The 19,197-nt window shown below is 47.0% G+C and overlaps 1 protein-coding gene across 2 annotated transcripts in view; it reads right to left on the reverse strand.

The window, feature by feature from the left end:
• MAD1L1 (mitotic arrest deficient 1 like 1) overlaps nt 1-19,197 on the reverse strand; it is a 322,579-nt gene that overhangs the window by 110,771 nt on the left and 192,611 nt on the right. For both annotated transcript variants that reach the window (XM_088529470.1, XM_088529469.1), the window contains exon 15: nt 471-678. In XM_088529470.1, the coding sequence (XP_088385596.1) occupies nt 471-678 (208 nt within the window). The remainder of the gene's footprint in view (nt 1-470; nt 679-19,197) is intronic.

Here is a 19,197-nt window from a genome sequence, read left to right on the forward strand (position 1 = left end):
ATAGCAGAGGAGAGCCACAGATTCTGTGAAATGTATTTAGCTCAGTGAAAGATGTATTCTATTTTCATGGAGTATTGAATGTAGCTGTGATTAATGGGGCACCTACGTACTGATAAACAATATTAATTTGCTTTAAGCCAGGCCTGAAAAGATTTCAACCACTTGCTCGCCTGCAGCGGTGAGAGTTATTTCCTGCTGTCTGTGTGACCTCAAGGGCTGAACCAGCCCTGGAAGGAAGGAAATATTTCCTCTTAGCCCATTGGCAGCACCAGCCCATCAAGGCTGTTACATTGGTATTTCATTTATCACCGGCGAGCAGTGTGGATGATTATTATTTATCCGCCTAGCCACAGTGCCAAGCTGCCACACGGCTGCTGCCGCGCACCCGTTCTCCTCCGCACCGGGGCAGGTTCTTCACGTCCTCCACGGCTGCTCCACCTGAGCGAGGCCGACGGCGGCTCCCAACCTACCTGCGACTTCCTGCGGCGCCTGGAAACTGCCGACTCCTTCCAGGTTCTGCGGGACGGAGCCGCCGCCTTCCAGCAGCCGCACGAGCTCCCGCAGCCGCTCGCACTCCTCCTGCAGCTGCTGCTGCTCCTCCCTGCGCTGCTGCTTGGCCAGGCTGGCCGGGTTCATGCTGAAGTGGAGAACTTTGATTTTGCTGGGGTCATAGTCGCCCTGCGTGGCAGAAACAACGGATGCAAAGTGAAAAAACGCTTCAAGCTCCATGTCCACCCTTTGCATAAAGACAGAAAATATTACAGCAACGTACACAGAAGAGGGGAGGTTTAAGCAGCGATAGTGTTTTATTCCAACAGCTGAAGTCAGCCAAACCAGGACTGCTTCTCCTCCTCCTGCTACTTCCCCTTTCCAAAATAAAGGAAAAGAAAAAACCCGCTCAGCAGTGCTTGCTCCCTGGCTGACACCTCCACTGTTAAATTTAACTCCAGAAATGAAGTTTTATGGCTGTATTTAAATCTCCTGGTAGCAGGGGATTATAATGAACACGCAGATGTAGCCTTAAACTACAGCAGGACACCCAGTACTAGGCTGATTTATTACAAGTACAAGCCAGCGACGGCCACAGGACTCCAGCGCTGGAGTCATTAGCAAGTTGTATCAGCTCGTCCCAAGCAAGTGAACATGTATTTCATTTTATATTTTTTTCCTCAGAGATAAGTTATACTTAGAGCAGTTTAAATAGACAGCAGAATCCTAAAATAGCAGATTAAGATCCTTTTAAAGGGAGAGGAAAATACTGATTGTGATTGCAAAGAGAGAATTTTCATGTAAGCTACAGGAAGCTTCATAACCATAAAGGTAGGAAAACACGAACTAATCCTGGTTCCACAGCACTCTGCCCAGCCAAAACCCTACAGCGCTGCCTGTATGAAAAGCCATTTCACACAGTAGCGTTTTCCCTTCAATTAAATATCAGGACCTAAAGTGATTTCGCAAACATTAATTAACCCTCAAGAGCAGCGTGAGGTAGATATTAACCCAATTTTACCATTTAATTTCCATTAAACGATGCGCTCGCGTTCTACGGGCCGTTTGCAGGCAAACCGAGGCGGGGGCAGAGCGGCCTCCCCCGGCTGCGCCGTGGCCGCGGGCAGAGCCGGACGCCGCCGGTGCCGCCGGCTTTGCCGTGGTGGGGCCTGCGGGTCCCGCGGCCCTCCCGACACCCCAACCCCTGCCGGGAGGGCTGCCAGGGCCCGGCTCGCCCAGCGCTGCCGGAGGTGGCCGGCGGGCTCCATGCACTCACGCTCTTGGGCTAGGGGCGGCGCTGGCTGCTTTATGCCACACAGCGCAGGCCAAACCCGCGTATTTCGCCCTACAGCAAAAATATTAGCGCTGCTGGTTCACGTTATAGCAACCCCTAAAGAGACCGAGGGAGGGAGGGACCCCAGGGTGCCGCACAAACCGCATGAGGCAACTTGGGAAAGCCAAAGGGACACCAAAGCGTGGAGACGGCGCCAGGCCAGGGCGGGAGAGCTGCACATGGACATGGGAGCCAGGCCGATGCCCCGGAGCAGCACCGGGACGGAGACGGGAAGAAAACGCGTCTTCACATCCCGGTCCGCAGGGACCCGCCCGTGCTGCTGCTTTGTACAACCACAACCACCCCCGGACCGAGCGCGGCTGGAGGCTCTGGGGGATTTCTTGCCATCATATGGATTTTCACATACGCGCAGCAACCTTTCCATGGAAACCGTGCACACGAGAAGCAGGTTCAGATGAAAGGGATCAGACACGGGAGCACAGAAGAGCAGACAGCAAAAACCCTACTGGGATTTGTATGGCTGGGAGCGTTTCTTCCCAATTTCGGAAGGGTGGGGGTGACTTCGGTCGGCTCTAGGAACCCTCACGGCTGGAAGCTGCTATATACAACAGGCTGCAAAGCAGCATTAAAATCTCACGAGTAATTGAAGCAAATGAATCCTAATGCTGGTAAGAAACCAGGGTCTAAGGAAAGCAAACCCCCTCCTCCTGGAATCTCTTTCACTCTGGAAAATCTAGATTTCTGCTTTTCTCCATCAACCCTTCTTTCCCCACAATAAATTAGTTTTTACTCATCAGAATTTTGTCCTTTCAGCTTTGTAACAGAAGATTCAGAAAGGCTATTTGAGGTGCTGGGAGAGCAAACCTTAAGCACATTTGCCTGTTTAGAAAATCATCACTAATCGAGAGCCACCGCAGAGCAAGAACAAGCGGCGCAATGTGAAAGGCAGCTCCATGGGAGACACTGTCCAAGAGGGAGCCGGGAATCCCAGAGAAACCGCCCGGGAGCCATCTGCTCCAGACGCCGCTTCTGCGCCAAACCCTAACCCAGCCATTTTTTCCCCCAAAATCCCTTCATGTTTGGAAACAGGGCCTGAACGTCAAGATCAACCATATCCAGTTAAGCTCAGGGTCGTTTTATATAGAAGCACGAGGCATTTTGGAGGCGTAACCTGTGTGTGACCCACAGACAGTCCTTTTGCTTGCAAAAGGGGGAGATGCCACCAGGTCACCGGTTCCTCTGGAAAACGGGGAATTTTATCCTGCTCACCAGCACGGCGTGGCGGAGAGCAGAGATGACACATCGTGGCTGGCTGCTAAGCAGCACCCACCCTTGTCCTGTTTTCCCAATACATTTGAGATTTGGCAATTGCAGAGATGCTGAAGAGTAAATAACTTGAACTAGAGTGAACTCCTGGCATTCATTGATTCTTCTTTCAAGGAACAACATTGGGCCAGTAATTCGGATTTGTCAGAAAAATGTACGCAGAGCTTCAATTTGGAAGGAAGCAATAAATACCTTGATTGATTGCAACCAAGTCCAGTTGACACTTAGCAGTACAGTGAATTATTCAGTCCTGGAAAGTAAGATGCTAACTAGCTGATCTGGTGCTTAAGGCAGCAAAACCATGTTTGTGCTCTCAAAATGCACAGGATATTTTGTAAAGGGGATTTGTGGCCTCTTCCTGTTAATACTTTCCACAAATTGTGAAATAATGGTGTTTAGATGCACAGTCCTCAGCCTTCCATGAACCAGGATGTGCACAAGGAAAACTCTCATTGATCATGGAGCCAACAGCACCATTTCTGCCCCCATCGCACAGAGATTCTATGAAACAGCCACCACAGATACAACAGACAAATGCTGTCTTAATGCCATATACTCTTAACATGCACTGGGACATGGAAGAACTATTTAATAAGGTTCTGGCTAGCAAAAAAAAAAAAAAGTGAAAAAAGACTAGAGGGAGGGAAATTTGCAATAGGGCCAATTTCCCATGTGGAATAGGGTTAAAAGTTGAAGCAGTGCTACTGCCTTTCCTCTCGATTCCATGTCCCAGCACAAAAAGAAAAAAAAAAAACACACTGAAAAAATAATTGTGCTCATGCTACGTGTCATTTTTTTAAAACTCATATTATTGACAAAGAGTCAGTACATTGGTTTAAATGTTGAAAATAAAAACCTTCCTAAGTAGTTTTCCCATTAGGGAAGAATCAGTCAAGTGACAAAGCAATGAATGAGGACAGGAATGCTTTAATCTCTGAAAAACAGAAACTTTTCCCTTAGAAAAGCAGTTGTTTAGAAGAATAACGAAAGCTGCCAGTGACAGCACCTGAAAAGGGCTGAACTTATTCTGGCATCGCTTCTCATGATTGTTCGAAAACTGCTTAGTCCCAATTCAGGGATATTTTTCTCCAAGAGCCATAAAAGCTTTTCTCTCTACTCAACTCACTTTCACAGGCCCACAGGTGAGAATAAAGTGCTTAAAACCATGTGGACTATTTTACATTTGATGAAACATTCAGAGCTTAACAACTCCGTTTAAGATCTATTCACATACTGCAGATATTTTAATTAGAAGGCAGGTCTGGTAGCAAAGGGAATAGTCCCAACTATCGTGCATAAGTTGGTCTAACATCAGTAATGAAATTAAAGAAGGGAAAATCCCAAGGCCCAGAGAGGCAGTGCTTGTCATGACACAGTCAGCAAGAACTGTCAAGGATTTTCAAATGACTCCACATCCTCGTAGGCTTCCTGTCCAATGCGTTAGAGAGCAGAGGGGTCAAAACCCACAGTTGAGGCTGACGGGCGCTTATCTGAAGCACCGCAACGTGTTCCCTGCTTTATTCAGAGCCTTGATGTCTATCAACCTAAAAAGATTAGAATTTCTGAGCAGTACAATAAATTCTGGAGGAGCATATGGACAGCTGAGCTTAATCGCTACTAGCTTGCAATGAAACAGCTTGTGCTGCCCCTGCTGAGAAAAGGCTCACGACTGGAAGCTCTTCAAGGAAAGGACCGTTTCTTTTTTGTGCAGCCCTCGTGCTCAGGGAATGCCACCCAAACACACGCGATCCACGCTGCTGCCTTCCTTGCTGGGGAAGCTGTTTCCGTGCTGACTTCTTAACAGAAAAATCTCTGAGGTCCCTGGACAGAGTCATGTTATTCAATACCAGGGAACTTAAAGAGGAACAATCTAAGGAGCTTAGTAGATGGTATCAGCTTTGAAGGAAGTATGGGTCAATAGTTATCGGGAAAGAGCATCCCAATAATGATTGCACCTATTTGTAGGAGATAGATGGGGAAGCTTCTTGAAGACAGATCCAAAAGGTAGAGCAACAAGCAGAGGTACGGTGGAAGGGGGGTGTGTGAGGAGTATCCCAGTGCTCAGAGAATGCTCTGGCTTCCATCTGGGACCTGTCGCAGGCAAAAAAAAAACCCTCGTATTGTGAATGCTAAGAGGTGACAGACAACTGGGTGTACATGTGTGTGGGTAAATGTCCAAAACTGAACCCTCAAAAAGCCTGCTATTTGCTAGCCATCCATACAGGCTGGCTGTAGATGTGGGTAATGCCTGGGCTAAACAGAAGCAGCTTGTCCTGAACCCTCCAGTTAATGCAGAGACACAAGACAACCATCACGGGGTTGTGATTCCGCACACTGGCTGTTTAGACTGGGAACACTGAGAGCTTGGGGTTCCCGAAAGAAGAGTCGGTGTCAAAAAGAAGGGCTTCCAAAAGGAAGTGCTCTCAGGAACAAAACGAGGCTGGGAACATGACAACGATCCTGGCTGAAGGAAAGATCCTGGAAATGTGCGGAAAGTCCTGGAGACCAGAGAGAGGAATGGGACGAATGCCAGGGGATGTCCAGGGACCTTGGCTGAGTCTATTAACTGCAGGAAGCAGCAGAGCATGAACTCGAAGAGACTTTCTGCCCAACCTCCCCCATTAGCTTCCATCTCCCTGGGGGAGAGCTGAGACCTGGAGACCCCCCGGAGACCTGGCCGCAAAGCCAGGCCGAGAAGGGGCGGAGAAACATAAAAGTCACAAATCATTAGACTCCTTCTTTGCACGTATTTGTTACACAGTTTACACTTAATACTATAACATTTACATCAGAATCATCTGCTTTTAGTCCTGCATCAATACTCCCCAGAAATTTATTCTCTTAAGATGGAGAGCAAAAAAGCAGTGGGAAGGCAAAGACTTGATTTGTCACCTGAAAGGCATATGCAAAGTCCCCAGCAATCATAGCTTTTGTTGCAGCAGCTCATTAAACAGAGGCAGGCTGGTCATACAGAGGAGCACTTCTCCTGATCTACCTTTCTTTTATTTTGACTTCATCTCTTCAGCTCTTTTATTTTTTTTAGCCTTCTGTTTTTTTCCATTTGGTTATTCGGCTCTCTACTATACATGGAGAGGGGAGGCATTTCTCCACACTGTACTAGGCCGTCTCTGAAAGCTTAATCCTTCCTCAGGAAATGCCATTTTAATGGAAATGCTGCTTCTTGGTTTTATTCTTTTTGTTTCTTTGCTCAGGCTTGTTAAAGTGATTAGAGCAAAACCCGGCGTAAAGCGCATCCAAAAGAATTCCCTCTGTACCCAGCACACGCAGCACAGCCCGCTGCCCGAGCCCAGCTCCCTCTGCTACGGCAGATAACTACACGGAGGGATCTTTAAAGCCCTTGGAACAGAAGGGATTGCAAAGATGAGACAAAGCAGGCTAACAAATAAGCAACAACCACCACCTGCTCCGCACGGCTTTGCCAGAATGCACAGACTTGAAATCAGAAACTGCTGAAAAACCAGGGAAGGTGCTGGATGCTGGGAGAGGATCACCTCTTCCCATCACCTCATCACCTGGGCCCTGTTTTCTTGCCCACGTTTCATGCTCCATCGTGTTGCTGGGTGCCTTTTCAGCAAACACAACCCTGAAACCCAGCACTTGGGCCTTCTTTCACCCCTCTCTCAGCCAGTTCTTAGATCAACTCCTGCTACTTCCTCCCCAAAACGTGAAGATTTGGCTTCTGCCCAGACAGTGCGACCCCTTGTCCATTCGCTTCAAATGACACTTCAAGCAACTCCTGGAAACACGTGATGCCATCCCCAGAACAGCAGAGCTCAAGATATCTCAGTGTCAGGCTGTTATAGCTCTTTATTCCCCAATATTCCCTCTACTGTTCCCACCTCTCTCCAATACATCGGGTTTCAGATTCCTGCCCTCACATGCAACAACATGTCCTCATTTTTTGCTCATTGCCTTACTGTCTCTGTCAATAACGTCACCTTCAACGCCTTGCCCAGCCACTCCTTCCACAAAGACTCCTACCGTTTCGGATTTACCATTTCGGATTTTCCTGCCTGTGCTGATTTGCAAGGCCAGACTGCCCAGACTCATTGATATTCCTCTCTGTGGCTGTCTTTTTACTGCAGCATCTACAGCAAATTAGCAACAAGGCAGAGAAGCAGTTGGAGTTGGGATGTATCACAAACAGAGGCTCTAATCACCCTAATTGTACTACTCTCATACCAAACCATATCTTTCAGTACAAGTTAACATATTTTGGGCGCTGCTGCAAGTGCAAGTTTAAAAAAAAAAAAAAAAAGTCTCACGAGCGGAGCTGAAACCCTTCAGGTGTAGTTGTAAAAAGCAGATCTTTTCTCTCTACCCACTTCCAAATGCAACATTCCCCTGGAGGACGCAAGACGGATTTGCGTGGAGTAGGGCACGCAGATGAGGTCGGGCATGCAAGCATTGTGAAGGAGTCAAGAGCAGGGACAGCTAGATGTCAAATGACACACAGCTGGGATAATATTGAAAAAAAAAGATGCATTCCAATGTTTACTGCCCATTTTGAAAGCTGGTCTTCCCTTTTTCTCTGAAATTGAGAGAAATCACGGTTCTTTCTAGGATGGCTTGTTACCTTTCACAGCTTTGAATTCCAGGGGCTCTGCACTGATTTTTTTTTTTCAAGTCAGGGATTCTTGTCTTGCCAGAATACCAAGTCCATAAGAAGCTGCTTTTATTTATGCTCTGACAGCATGCTAGAAATTGCAGTGCTTGAAAAACATCTCATAAAGACACTGAAACAGAAGCAGAGAGATTTAGAAAAGAGCCCCAAAGAGCTGATAGTTTGAGTTTTAAAAGTTCTTTTTCACAGAAAAGAATCAAATTCACAGTAAGAAATGCTGGTTCTTATAGAGCCGAATTTCAAACAATATTTTGTCACGTTTCCTATACAAATGAAGTCACCTTTGGATAATAATGCTGAGAAATGTCAGGTCAAATCTAGGTTTTCTGAAGAAGTATACAGGATTTAAAAAACAAAATAACTACTGCTTTGCTGCTCTGATGTTTTCTTATTGTGCATGCAACGTGCACATAAAGAGACTGTACAAACAGACCACAAAGAGATACTCAAAGGGAGTTTTTTTCCCAGCTTTGACTCCAAACCAGATGTTCAGCCGGTGAAAGCTCTCCCTCCCAACAGGGCTCTATAAATCTTCCTTTAATGTTTCAGTAATTCTGTGTTTCCCTGCAAAGCTCTGTTTTGGAACGAATTCAGATGGGATTTCAAGGGGAGATCCCGGAGGAGAAAAGAAGCGCAAATCCGCTGTGCTAGCCTGGAACCCTCATTATTCAAATACGAAGGGAAGAATTAGAGGGAAGCAGGATACCGGAGCTTCCTCTTTCAAGATTTGATGTCTTCTTAAAGGAAAGTAAAATTGCAATGTAATAAGATTTTTCCAGTTAAGACATCTAATTATGAATGAGTAAAACCTCTACAGGTATTTTTAAAATAATATTGTATATAAAGCAGCATGAATAAAAATGATGTAAGAAGTCACCGTCTTGATGCGATGGCAGCCTGCATCGAAGTTCAGCTGAGCATATCTAAGCCTGAGAAGTAAGCAATGCTGGAGGAGTTGCCAATCCTGTTACTTACTTGTAGAGCAAACACATTGCACTGGTTGGTTACTAAAGTCATCCACCATAGCACGATGATGTGAAATTTCCTGAACTCTTCAAATACATTGGGACTTTCTGAGCCTGTAATTTAATGCATATGAAAGTACTGTTACATGTTCTTGCACGCCTAACTCGGGCCTGCCAGGGTAGGAAGCAGCCCCCGAACAGCTTCCCTGCGTCCCAGGGAAGGTCCTGGCGGCCTCGGACGCGGCGCAGAACCAGCCGCTCCGCGTCGCGCCGGGGCCGTTCGGCTCCGAGCGGCTCAAGCGCCCGTCACCTCGCACACAATCGGCGACAGCCGCAGAGGGGCCGGGGAGCTCACTGCTGACAGTCGCTCTGAACAGCCTGGACAGCCTCTGAGTGGGTTTTATAGCAAACGTGCTCCAGGATAAACAAGCTCCACTGCAAACTCTTTCAATGAAGCAACTAGCACCAAGCTGAGCAGCACAAAACGAGGCACCGCCAGGGGTTATCGCCTCCCACCTGCCTTCTGCTTGGGCCAAGCAGAACAGCAAAAATGAGAAAAGCAAAATGCAACATGTTCCTGTAACACACTGAGGAAATCAAAGGCAAAGAAGAATCCCGTTTTCATTTTTCTCACACAAACGCTTTTCTCAGTGATGCAGTGTTTGTCTTGGTGCAGCATCCCCCATGAGACGAGCTGATGGTCCCCACTACCAAGGGGACCTGACAAGGCAGCAGGAGGGAATTCTTCTGGCAATGGATAACTGGGTTGGAGGGAGAAGTGAGAGAGCAAGGAGGGAGCTTCCAGCACCCCACAGGGATGTATATACACATACAGTTTGTTAATTATCCATGTAGCAATCTACATTATTCACTGGAAGGAGTCACTACAGTTTCACTTCAACATGTTGAATATGCAAGAACCCTCTTCTGTTTGCTCTGCTCCTTCTCAAGGAAAAGACCAGAGTAGCTCAAACATCCAAATATAGTTTCAGAGGGTATGTTGGCCTCCAGCTCCTTAGGGCAAACTCACTGTTGGCTTTTCCTGCCCTTTTTGTCATTTGACCAGATCAACCCTATACTTAAGCAAACCGCAGGATCCTGGACTCTTCTCCCCTTCTTGAGCAGTAAGTCGAAGTGCCTCCGTTCCCCTTCCTTCTCCCTGCATGGAGAGGATTGCCTTTGGGTCCCAGGTTTCCTTACCCAATTTCCCAGAGGAGATGGACTTTGCTCCTTTGGTTGCCAGAGAGGAGGGAGTTGCTCTGTGTCCTTTTACTCCTTGAACATTGAAAGTTTCAGGGAGCTTGGGATTGCCAAGCCCTGGAGAGGTCCCGGGCAGCGAGAGCAGGGCTGTCGCACTCAGCCTGCCCTGCATACAAAGGAGGCCTCCACCAGAAGAGTCAGCAATGCAAGGAGAATTAAAAAGCACAGCTAAATAACCCTAAATCCTCATGCATATTTATAAACGACATCACATCGAAACTAAATCAATACTCCTCTCTAGCTACGTATGGCCTGAGAAGCAGGTAGCTTGTTCTGCCTTGGCCATTGTATTAATGAGACCCAGAAAATCTCCAAAATCTCCATCCGTGAATAAATTCCCGGGCTGAGGAAGGGGATTTTGAGCTTTAACATAGCGGGGCACAAAGGACTAGAAGGAGAGGAGAGGCAGCCATGTCGCACACGCAACACGAGGAACCTACGTGGCCTTGTCTGGAGAGAAAAGTTCCACAGCTAAATGCGTTTCTACTCTTCTGTTCCCACACATGGAAACTTTTCTAACATGAAGGCAGGTTTTTCAATTCATGCTAAACCTCTATAGGTGACATTGGCTCCATCTCCCCATCGTCGCCATTTCATACCACGAGGTGTCACATTCGGTGTGACTCTCCAGGAGGGGGTTTCGAGCAGCGTACCTGTTTGTTTAAATACACTTTTTTGGCTTCTACTGAGGAAAAGCAGCTCTTGGTTGCCAGCAAGGCCTAGCTGACCTTGTATTTCAACCTTTTTTCTCCCAGAATGCAATATGAACCAGAAATACAGGAAAAGGCTTATGAATGTAATACTGGAATCACCAGCCTGTTAGCAGGATGCCGTGGCCAGCATATGAAAACGGCCTCACCTCCATCCATCTCCAACAAAAACCCTCTTGATTCACGCTTAGGCTGCTACAAAGTTTAGCTGAAATCAATCCCAACCTGTCCTAAAATATATTTGATGGGCACAAAACCGTCTGCGCATCAAGGCAAGACTTAATGTTCTGAAATACCACTGTCCTGTCCTCGCATTTTATGAAACCAGTTTTACTTCCCCATGCTAATGGGCTGAAGCGCTACAAGCACCGTTAGCAGAGACACGTGGAGGTGCAATGATTCCAAATTTTACTGCCAGGTTTTCCCAGAATTACGACCATCAGATCAACCTATAAAGTGTTAAGACCCTGCAAAGCATCGTTCTAAACACAGTACCTCCTGCTGTATAACACCCAGGCTGTGATTTTATCAACATTTGCCTGTTCGTCAAGCTGAATTACAACCCTTTCAGGAGTGGGAATTGTGAATGGAGAGAAGATCTATTCTTCTGGTGTAAATACTAGGAATCACTAAGCATGTCTCCAGAATTCAGAAATACAGAGGAGCTGCATTTGAGAAAGCTTCATCTTGTTCACTTTATTTGCCCAATCTGAGCAAACCTGCAGCCTTTCCACGCTTCAGCAGCCGCACGGGTTTGGATGGTGCTTTAAGCACGTAACCACGTTGCTGCCTCTGCTGTCAGGGGCCAAATCTTATTTGCTAGGGAGAAACATATTTTTGCTTGGTTAGACCTCTGCAATGATCGTGTCTTTTTAACAAACAAAACAGTTACTGTTTCGCTTCCAAATCATTTTGATTCTTCAACACTGCTGCTTTAATTGCAACATTGAGAATATTGCAACTCTCAAAGGGAATAACTTTTTCACGGCAAGTGAAAGGCATTAATGGAGCTGCTTTCACAGGGTGAACCCCCAAACAGGCTCTGATGCTCCAGGGGATGTCAAGAGCAAAAGCAGGAGCTCCTGTCTGCAACTGATACCGAAAATAGCTGAGCTCCTCCAAATTTATCTGCCTGAACCAGCAAAAAGCGGCCTCAAGAATAAGGATAAAAATCTCACTCACGTGAATTTATACATTTACATCCTCCAGCAGGTCAATAGCCGACAAAAAAGATCAAGAGAGATTATAAAAGAAAAGCAGTTTTGATGTCAGTGTTTTCAGGAAAAAAATATACTTCCTCTAATCACTGTAAAAAGAGGACAAATCTCGGCCATCTTCTTGCTTAGCGGAGCTCAGCAGCGTTTACATTTCACTTAAGCGGAAATATCTATTTCCGTTATTTCGGTGCCCCTTAATGACTCCTTCCCTACTTTCTTCCCCAACTTAAAACACGGAATCAGATGCAGGGCCTTGCCGAGGCTGCCGAATTCCTAATCAGGCATTGGCAGGATCGATCAGCACATCTCGCCTCTGCTACGGCCAGAATGAGACAGCAAGAGCGGGCAAATAGACTGTGAAGACTGAAAAATGAGATTAAGCGGCCAGCGCCGTCCAGATCAAGTTATCCGCTGCCTCCTTCGCTTCCCGTATGCTGCAAACTGAATCCCCTTAACTCGCGAGGCGGGACTGAACCACGGCTCCATTAAAAGGAAGAAAGAAAAAGAAAAAATCAGAAACGGCAAGTAACGCAATTTCATGGAAAACAGGTCGTGTCAAATAGATGTGAAGAGATTTCCAGTCTACTTGATTAAGATAACTGTGTTGACATAACAGACTGGGAATGCTTTAATATATTTCCCTCAGTATTAAAAACACATTTTCTTTAAAAAAAGAAAAAATTTCACAATACAAAATAAAACGGTTGCACTTTCTTAAAGAGACTAAAAGCTGATTAACTGAAAGCATAAACTTCTAGTTAATTCTGGTGGAGGGCTAAGAATAAGCAGCATTTTCCTGTAGGACATGTCAGAAAATTATAAATTTTCAGTAAAACACAAAGGTTGAATCGCAGCCAATAGCAAAGCTAACAAAGCTAGCTCCAAAATCTGCACGGATTGTGCTGAGCACAGTCATTGCACCTGGATTCAGATGTATTAACAGACATGCCAAAGCATGGGATACACACACATATGTATATAAATATATATACATATATGTATATACACATGCGTATATTTTGTACAAATATATCTATTTTATATATATATATATGTACATATATATGCAACCACAGCAGACTACTACTTTCTGGAAAATTATGGCTGCAAAGAAGGCTTTCAGGCATGGTTAAAAACTACAGGTTACCTCCAATTGCATGCAGTGGGGGCAAAAAAAAAGGGGGGGTAGCAAGAACTTCCATGCACCTTTGTAGAAAACTGAGAGGGCCTGGAGGAGGCAGCTGGTGTGTGAATGCGGCGCTGATGGGCACGGCCGGGCGCGCGGGGAGCCCTGCTCGGAATTAAAGGGAAGTTGTGAGACCATTGCCATGCATTATTCATGGCCCAAAATACCCGCCTGACAATGAGAAATGAATGGAAATCAAACTATTTCATTTACTACAGAGCAGGCTGAGGCAATTTGATCAGGGTCTTCGGTGGATATCTCGCGCTGGATGGTTCTTTAATCTAGCAAACAAAAGCACCCGGAGAACCCAATAGCTCCTGTGGAAGTCACTGAACTGGAAATCCGATACATTTTTAATAGGGATGGCTAACCTGGGAAACCGACGCACTCTCTACTGCTTGGTATCTTTAAAATCAATATTTGGTATTAAAAACAGGCTGTCGAGCGACCACAAGTTACTGGATAGAAATTTCTCCAGGTAAAACTGTATTTTTCGCATTACGTAGTGGATCGGACTAAATGAAAACTCTTCTGGTCATAAACCTCTTAATACAACTCATTCCACTTCCTCCAATTTAATATATATATATATGTTATCCAACAGCTATACCCATTCCCTCTCATACTGTTAATTCCCCGCTTCCTTTCTAAGCCTCCAGACAATTCTGTAACTTCAGCAATTATTCCTCTTAGACATAACAAGAATCTAGATGTTATCACTGACAGTTTAATCTTTTTCAAGGAGAGTTTTAATTTGCAGAGAAATTATATTAGAACCAGTGCCTCTAAATATAAAAATACTTTCAAATCTACGTTCATTTTAATATTTCAGAGCAGTAGAGTCGCTCAAATGCTGATGGGAAAGAAGAATGACACTTCAGATACAGCCACGGAGATTGCGCTTTTTCCCTAAAGAAAATGTCTTTCCTGCTGTTGCAATGCAAACTTAAAAGCATGTATGCTGATCCATACAGATGAAATCCATCCCCTAAGAAAACTACAGTTTATAAAAGGGTTATTTGGTGTTTAGAGCACAAAGAAAAGCTGCAGCAGGTTTGTTGCAGGCCATCTTCTTTGGTCACTGGGTTTTAAATCAGTCAGTGTCATTTTTGTTGCCACCACTCTCAAGTTATCCCACACTTGCATTTCCTGCCCCGCTCCTCCTGCCTTCCAGATCACTCTAGCCTTGCAGTCTTGACACTCCGCTGTCCTTAGGAATAGGGCATTTTTATTCTATTATTTCATTTTTGCAGCAAAAGCCTCGGCACACACAGGAGCCCCCACAGCACCAACTTGTGCCTGTACTGTTACCCCATGGGATGGGGATGATCCTGGAGGTCTCAAGCAGCAGAAGGGAGCAGAGCCAGTTACAGCATTTCCACTTCCTCAGAGAGATGGTGACGAGAAAAACAAAGATGGACTGAGATACGAAAACTCAAGAAAAAAAATAGACAAAGTAGAAATACTGCTTGGTACACAGCCCTCTTTTAGCCATGCTAGTAATTTTACAGTGGCAGTTGACATACATACGTATCTACACACGCAGGATGTCTAACAGATTTATCATATCATGTCTGATGAGAGCCAATTTTAACATATCTGATACAAAAAGAAATTCTCCATATTACCCGTTCCCTGTAAAATAAATGCTCTGCACACACATTCTTCTTTCTTCAGCTGACAGAGCCTCCATAAACTATTTCTCATGCCCCCAGCTCGGCCTGCTGCCAGTTCACCCATGGATGTTTCAGGGCTGCCTGTACAAGCCTCCTCTGCCAGGCGGGGTTGTTGTGCTGAGCCCCTCCGGAGGCTGCAGGGTCCCGAAGGGCTCCGGAGGGGACGTGGGACGGGCAGGACAGTGTCCGGAAGGGAACACGGCTCCACATGGAACCCACCCCACATAATCTCAGATTACTGCTGTCCTAGCACACCCATGTTATGGAAATAAAACAGGATTGTGGTTCTTCATGTCCTTCGAGCAGACCTTTAGATAGCTGAGACGTTACGGTTCTGTCCTGAGCTAAAACTTGGACCACGAGCTGGTGTGCTATGAAATCCCATTTCAGGGGTCAACTACAAAACTCATCTTCTTGTAATGGACAAACTCTGGCCAGAAGTCTCTCCTTTGGTTCTCCAAGTATGTCCTGGCCAGTGCTAACAATTCTAATGCACACTTAGAATGCACACATCCTAAGAGACACTAACTATACAAACACTGTCTATGCAAAGAAAAGGACAAAATCCCAAACTTCTCCAAGTCCTCAATGCATGCCTGCTTGCTCTGAATCCATACTAAGCTTGTCCACATTGAACTCACAAACGCTATTCAATTTCATGAATTCCACATGGATCTGAACCAACTGCAAGCTCCAATTTGCTTTCCAAATGTTGTCTCATCCGTACAAAGCGGCCGGCGCTTCCACCTCAGCTGCACTCCGAGTTAAACCACATGCAAACGGGCTCTTCTCTCCCTCAAGGTGCTAAATGTGATAGTTGCTTAGTCCAAATGAAGTTCTACCAGCACCCACCTCCTCCCAAAAACAGTGAAACCCAGGGCCCTGGCTCTGCCGAGGGAGATGGTTGGCAAACACTGGGTCACCCGGGCAGGGACTTTACATAGTCACAAAGCCTCAGGGGGAACAGACCTGAGGGCAGGGGGGACAGTAGCTGTTCATTTATTACCCTTCACAAGTGAGACCTCGTGTTTCAGAGTCCAAGCTTGTAGGAAAGAACCGTGGCTGAAAAAACACAGGGATTTAAAAGACCTGGGAAGTGGACAAGCCACCTACTTTCAAACAAGTAAAATCATTTGCAGCTCTTGCAGGGAGCAGGACAGCAGGAAGCAGAGAGGGAGCTAGCACAGAGCGGGAGGCTGGGAGCAAAGGGCCGGAGCGTGTTCCCAAGCAGGGATCGGGGAGCTGTGCCGGCCTCTCCACAGGACCATGCTGCTGCCAGACGTCAGCAGATCCCTCCTGGGATGAGCAGAAACAGGGCACGAGCAGGGGGGAAATCATCCTCCATGCGCTCGCGTCTACCAAACCCTCCATCCATCACCTGCCTGTTCTAAAACTAATCAATGCTGCTGCAGGCCGGCAACCCTCTGCGCGAGCAGGAAACAAGATGGCCTCGAGCCCTCGGAGACGCTGCCCTCGGAAATGCCTGGAAACAAGAAGGCCGCTGGCTGCGCGGCCTCCATCGCTCGGCCGCTGCCTCAGCGCGTCCCGGCCGCGCGGGGGACAAGGAGCCTCCTCCTCCTCAGCGCTCCTGAAGGGAAGGGGAGCGGGCGCTGCTGCCCTGCGTGAGGAGCCGCTGGCGACGCTGCCCATGGCCGGGCCTGTGCTGCCAGGGGAGCGTCGAGGGGGAGAGTGATACCTCTACAGACAGATAAAATTCCGATATATAAAAGGTGCCGCCTCCAGCCGCGTCCAGCACGCCGGGGCTTCAGCTGGAATTGGTTTCAAGTACCTCGGCGCACCCACGCAGCGCAAGGCTCGAGGGAAAGAGAGCACGCGGAGCCGCGCGTGCCCGACTACCGAGCGCCGGCGCCAGGGGCTGGCAAGGGAAGCCAGGGAAGAAGCCAGCTAGCCCAGGTAAGCCGGGACGGACCATGGCACAAGGCCAACAGCAAGGAAAACAGGAGAAACCACTTTTGTGCCCTGCTGACCCGGGGAGGTTTCTACATTCACAGTTCCTGCGGTAGATGACACGATGGCTCCGTGTCAGGGCCCGTCGGAGCGTTGTCGCTACAACAGCTTGCTCTGCTGCTGCTTGGAGAGGAGATGCCCCGCTGGGAATTGGAGAACTTTGCACGGAAAGGCTTTCCAGCAGTTCTGCCCTCTCCTTGCCCGGCTCTGTTGCTGCTACCATGCGCATTTAACCACATATGTTTCTAAGACAAACTGTAAGCCTTTGCATTAAGTTTTACTGACCCTGTATGTAAATTGGCATATAAAGCCTGGTAGCCCATTCCGCGTTATTCAATTACTGGAGCTGTCATCCGTCCTGTGCCTTGCACAGTGATCTGGAGCCCCTAACAGGTTCATAAACAGCTCAGAAGGAAGATGACTGATGAAGATTTCACTTAACTGCTTATCTATCTGCTTTAAATGGATTAAATAACTGTGTCATTAAAATGCTCGAAGTAAGCCTTTGATCATAAACTTTCCATCATTTTACAGTTATTGAATCTGATCCCTAATGAATCTTCTGCCATATTCCTCCTGCCTGCCTGGCTCCTGGGCTCCAGGCACCTCCTTCCAGGCCCAGATGGTATCTGCAGATTGCCCAGCTCAAAGGAGGGCAGGAATTTCATTCAAGGTAGGGTCAGGAGGGGAGAGAAAATAATCCACAAGACACAAACCACCTGAAACTGCCTTTACATATTTACTGCACAGTTGGTGACTGCATTTCTCCTGCTACCTCCCTTTCTTAGAGCGGTGGAAGGTCTGAGCACGTAGCAGCACCAGAGCAGAGAGGGGCAATTGGGGCAGGGTGCTCCCCAGCTCTGTAAAGGAGAAACTGTGCTGATGTTGCACTCCCCAACACAGCAAAGGGAAAGCTTAAACAGCAGCAGGAAACAATATTCAAGTATTTTCTCCAAATTCAGTTCGGCTTCAAAATGAGTAATTAAGTGTGGTCCTATGTGTACTTACTTGCACCTCTTACAGTCTTCAGAAATCAAAGGAATTTAAGAGGAGTCTACATGGAAGGGTTGCTAGGGTTGTCCTCCAAGTATTAGGATACCAATGACAAACAGATGGGGTCTTTTTATGCATTAGACATTCATAAAATTCCTTTTGAGAAGAGGATGCCACTGCTAGGTCTCCCGAAACTTTATGTATTCTCTTTGAGAAGACAAAAAGAGATTTTTGGAAACACTTGAGAGAGTTTTGTTAGGGAAATCCCTTGTCATCAGGCACAACAGAAGGAGCTCACCTTCGGAGTTCACATCTGGCTGTCTTTCAAAGCAGTATGGAAGGACTCCAGGCCGAGCTGCTTTTATCCTTCAATAACCAGTGGACACAAAAAGAAAGAAGTTGGTCCAAGTGGGCAGTTATAGGAGAGGAAAAGCACCACGCAGCTCTCCCGGGGACCCGCAGGCCTGTTCTAGCGGTGAACTCCATAAGTCACACGAAAGTGTTAAACTGAATGCTGAAAAACCACACGATTCATATGGAAGAGGCCTATTATGTCAATGTGCATAGTCCCTGCCAAAGCAGCACACTGACGATCTTCAATCATTCCGTGTTCTAATTATCATTATCGCAATTTCCCTGATGATCGTCCCATTTTGCCTGTTTGCTGTTGTTCGGTGGGTTTGAATGATGCAGGCCTTGGACGGCTTCTTTGCCATCCTTGTGTTCCCAAAGACCGTGTCAAGGGGTGTTTCAGTGTCATCCCCTGGTCGCATCGAGACCCACTTGGTGTTTTTAAACAGGAGGACATGTCGGGAGGACATGCCTGTGCCCCCCGAAGCGGTTGTGTGCAGGAACAGGCGGTGGGAAGCGCTGGCACAGCCTGGCACTCACCCCCTCTCCCACGGCTCCGTCCCGGCAGCGCGTGAGGAGCTGCCCGTGACGGGACCGCGGGACTCGGCACCTCCCTGCTGCCCAGCTGGACCAGGGCTGCCTTCGTAACTGCAGCAGAACAAGAGAGGGGTTTAATTTATTTTCCGCTGAACGCCAGAGAGAAAGAGGCCAGATTTACCCAGTGGCCTCATTCTACCCCCAAAGTGTGAACTACTTGCTGCAGCAGATTGCACAGGGAGAAGCAAAGACACGGGCGAGTCCCTTGAACCAGGGAAGCAACCGGCCCTTTCTGCCTCATCACCCTCATGTACATATAGTGACATTTTAATTAGCTTCCCCTATCTCTGACAGGCATCCTGGTTCGCACGGAGAAACCACCTTCCACTTCCCACCCTCACAAAACTCAGCAGCTAAAAAAAAAAAAAAGTAAAAAACCCCAAATCAACAATCCCTCCCTACCCCAGCAATTCAATTACTTGTCAGACAGGCCTAAGAATCCATTAGAGAAGAGTATATTCTGCATTTGCTGTGGAAATCTCCTGGTGATCTTATCTGCCTCTCAGTTCACCCTCAAAGC

Source organism: Tinamus guttatus, unplaced genomic scaffold (assembly GCF_059628265.1).
Source record: "Tinamus guttatus ecotype Peru unplaced genomic scaffold, ASM5962826v1 Tinamus_guttatus_pri_ptg000330l, whole genome shotgun sequence".
Classification (NCBI taxonomy): domain Eukaryota; kingdom Metazoa; phylum Chordata; class Aves; order Tinamiformes; family Tinamidae; genus Tinamus; species Tinamus guttatus.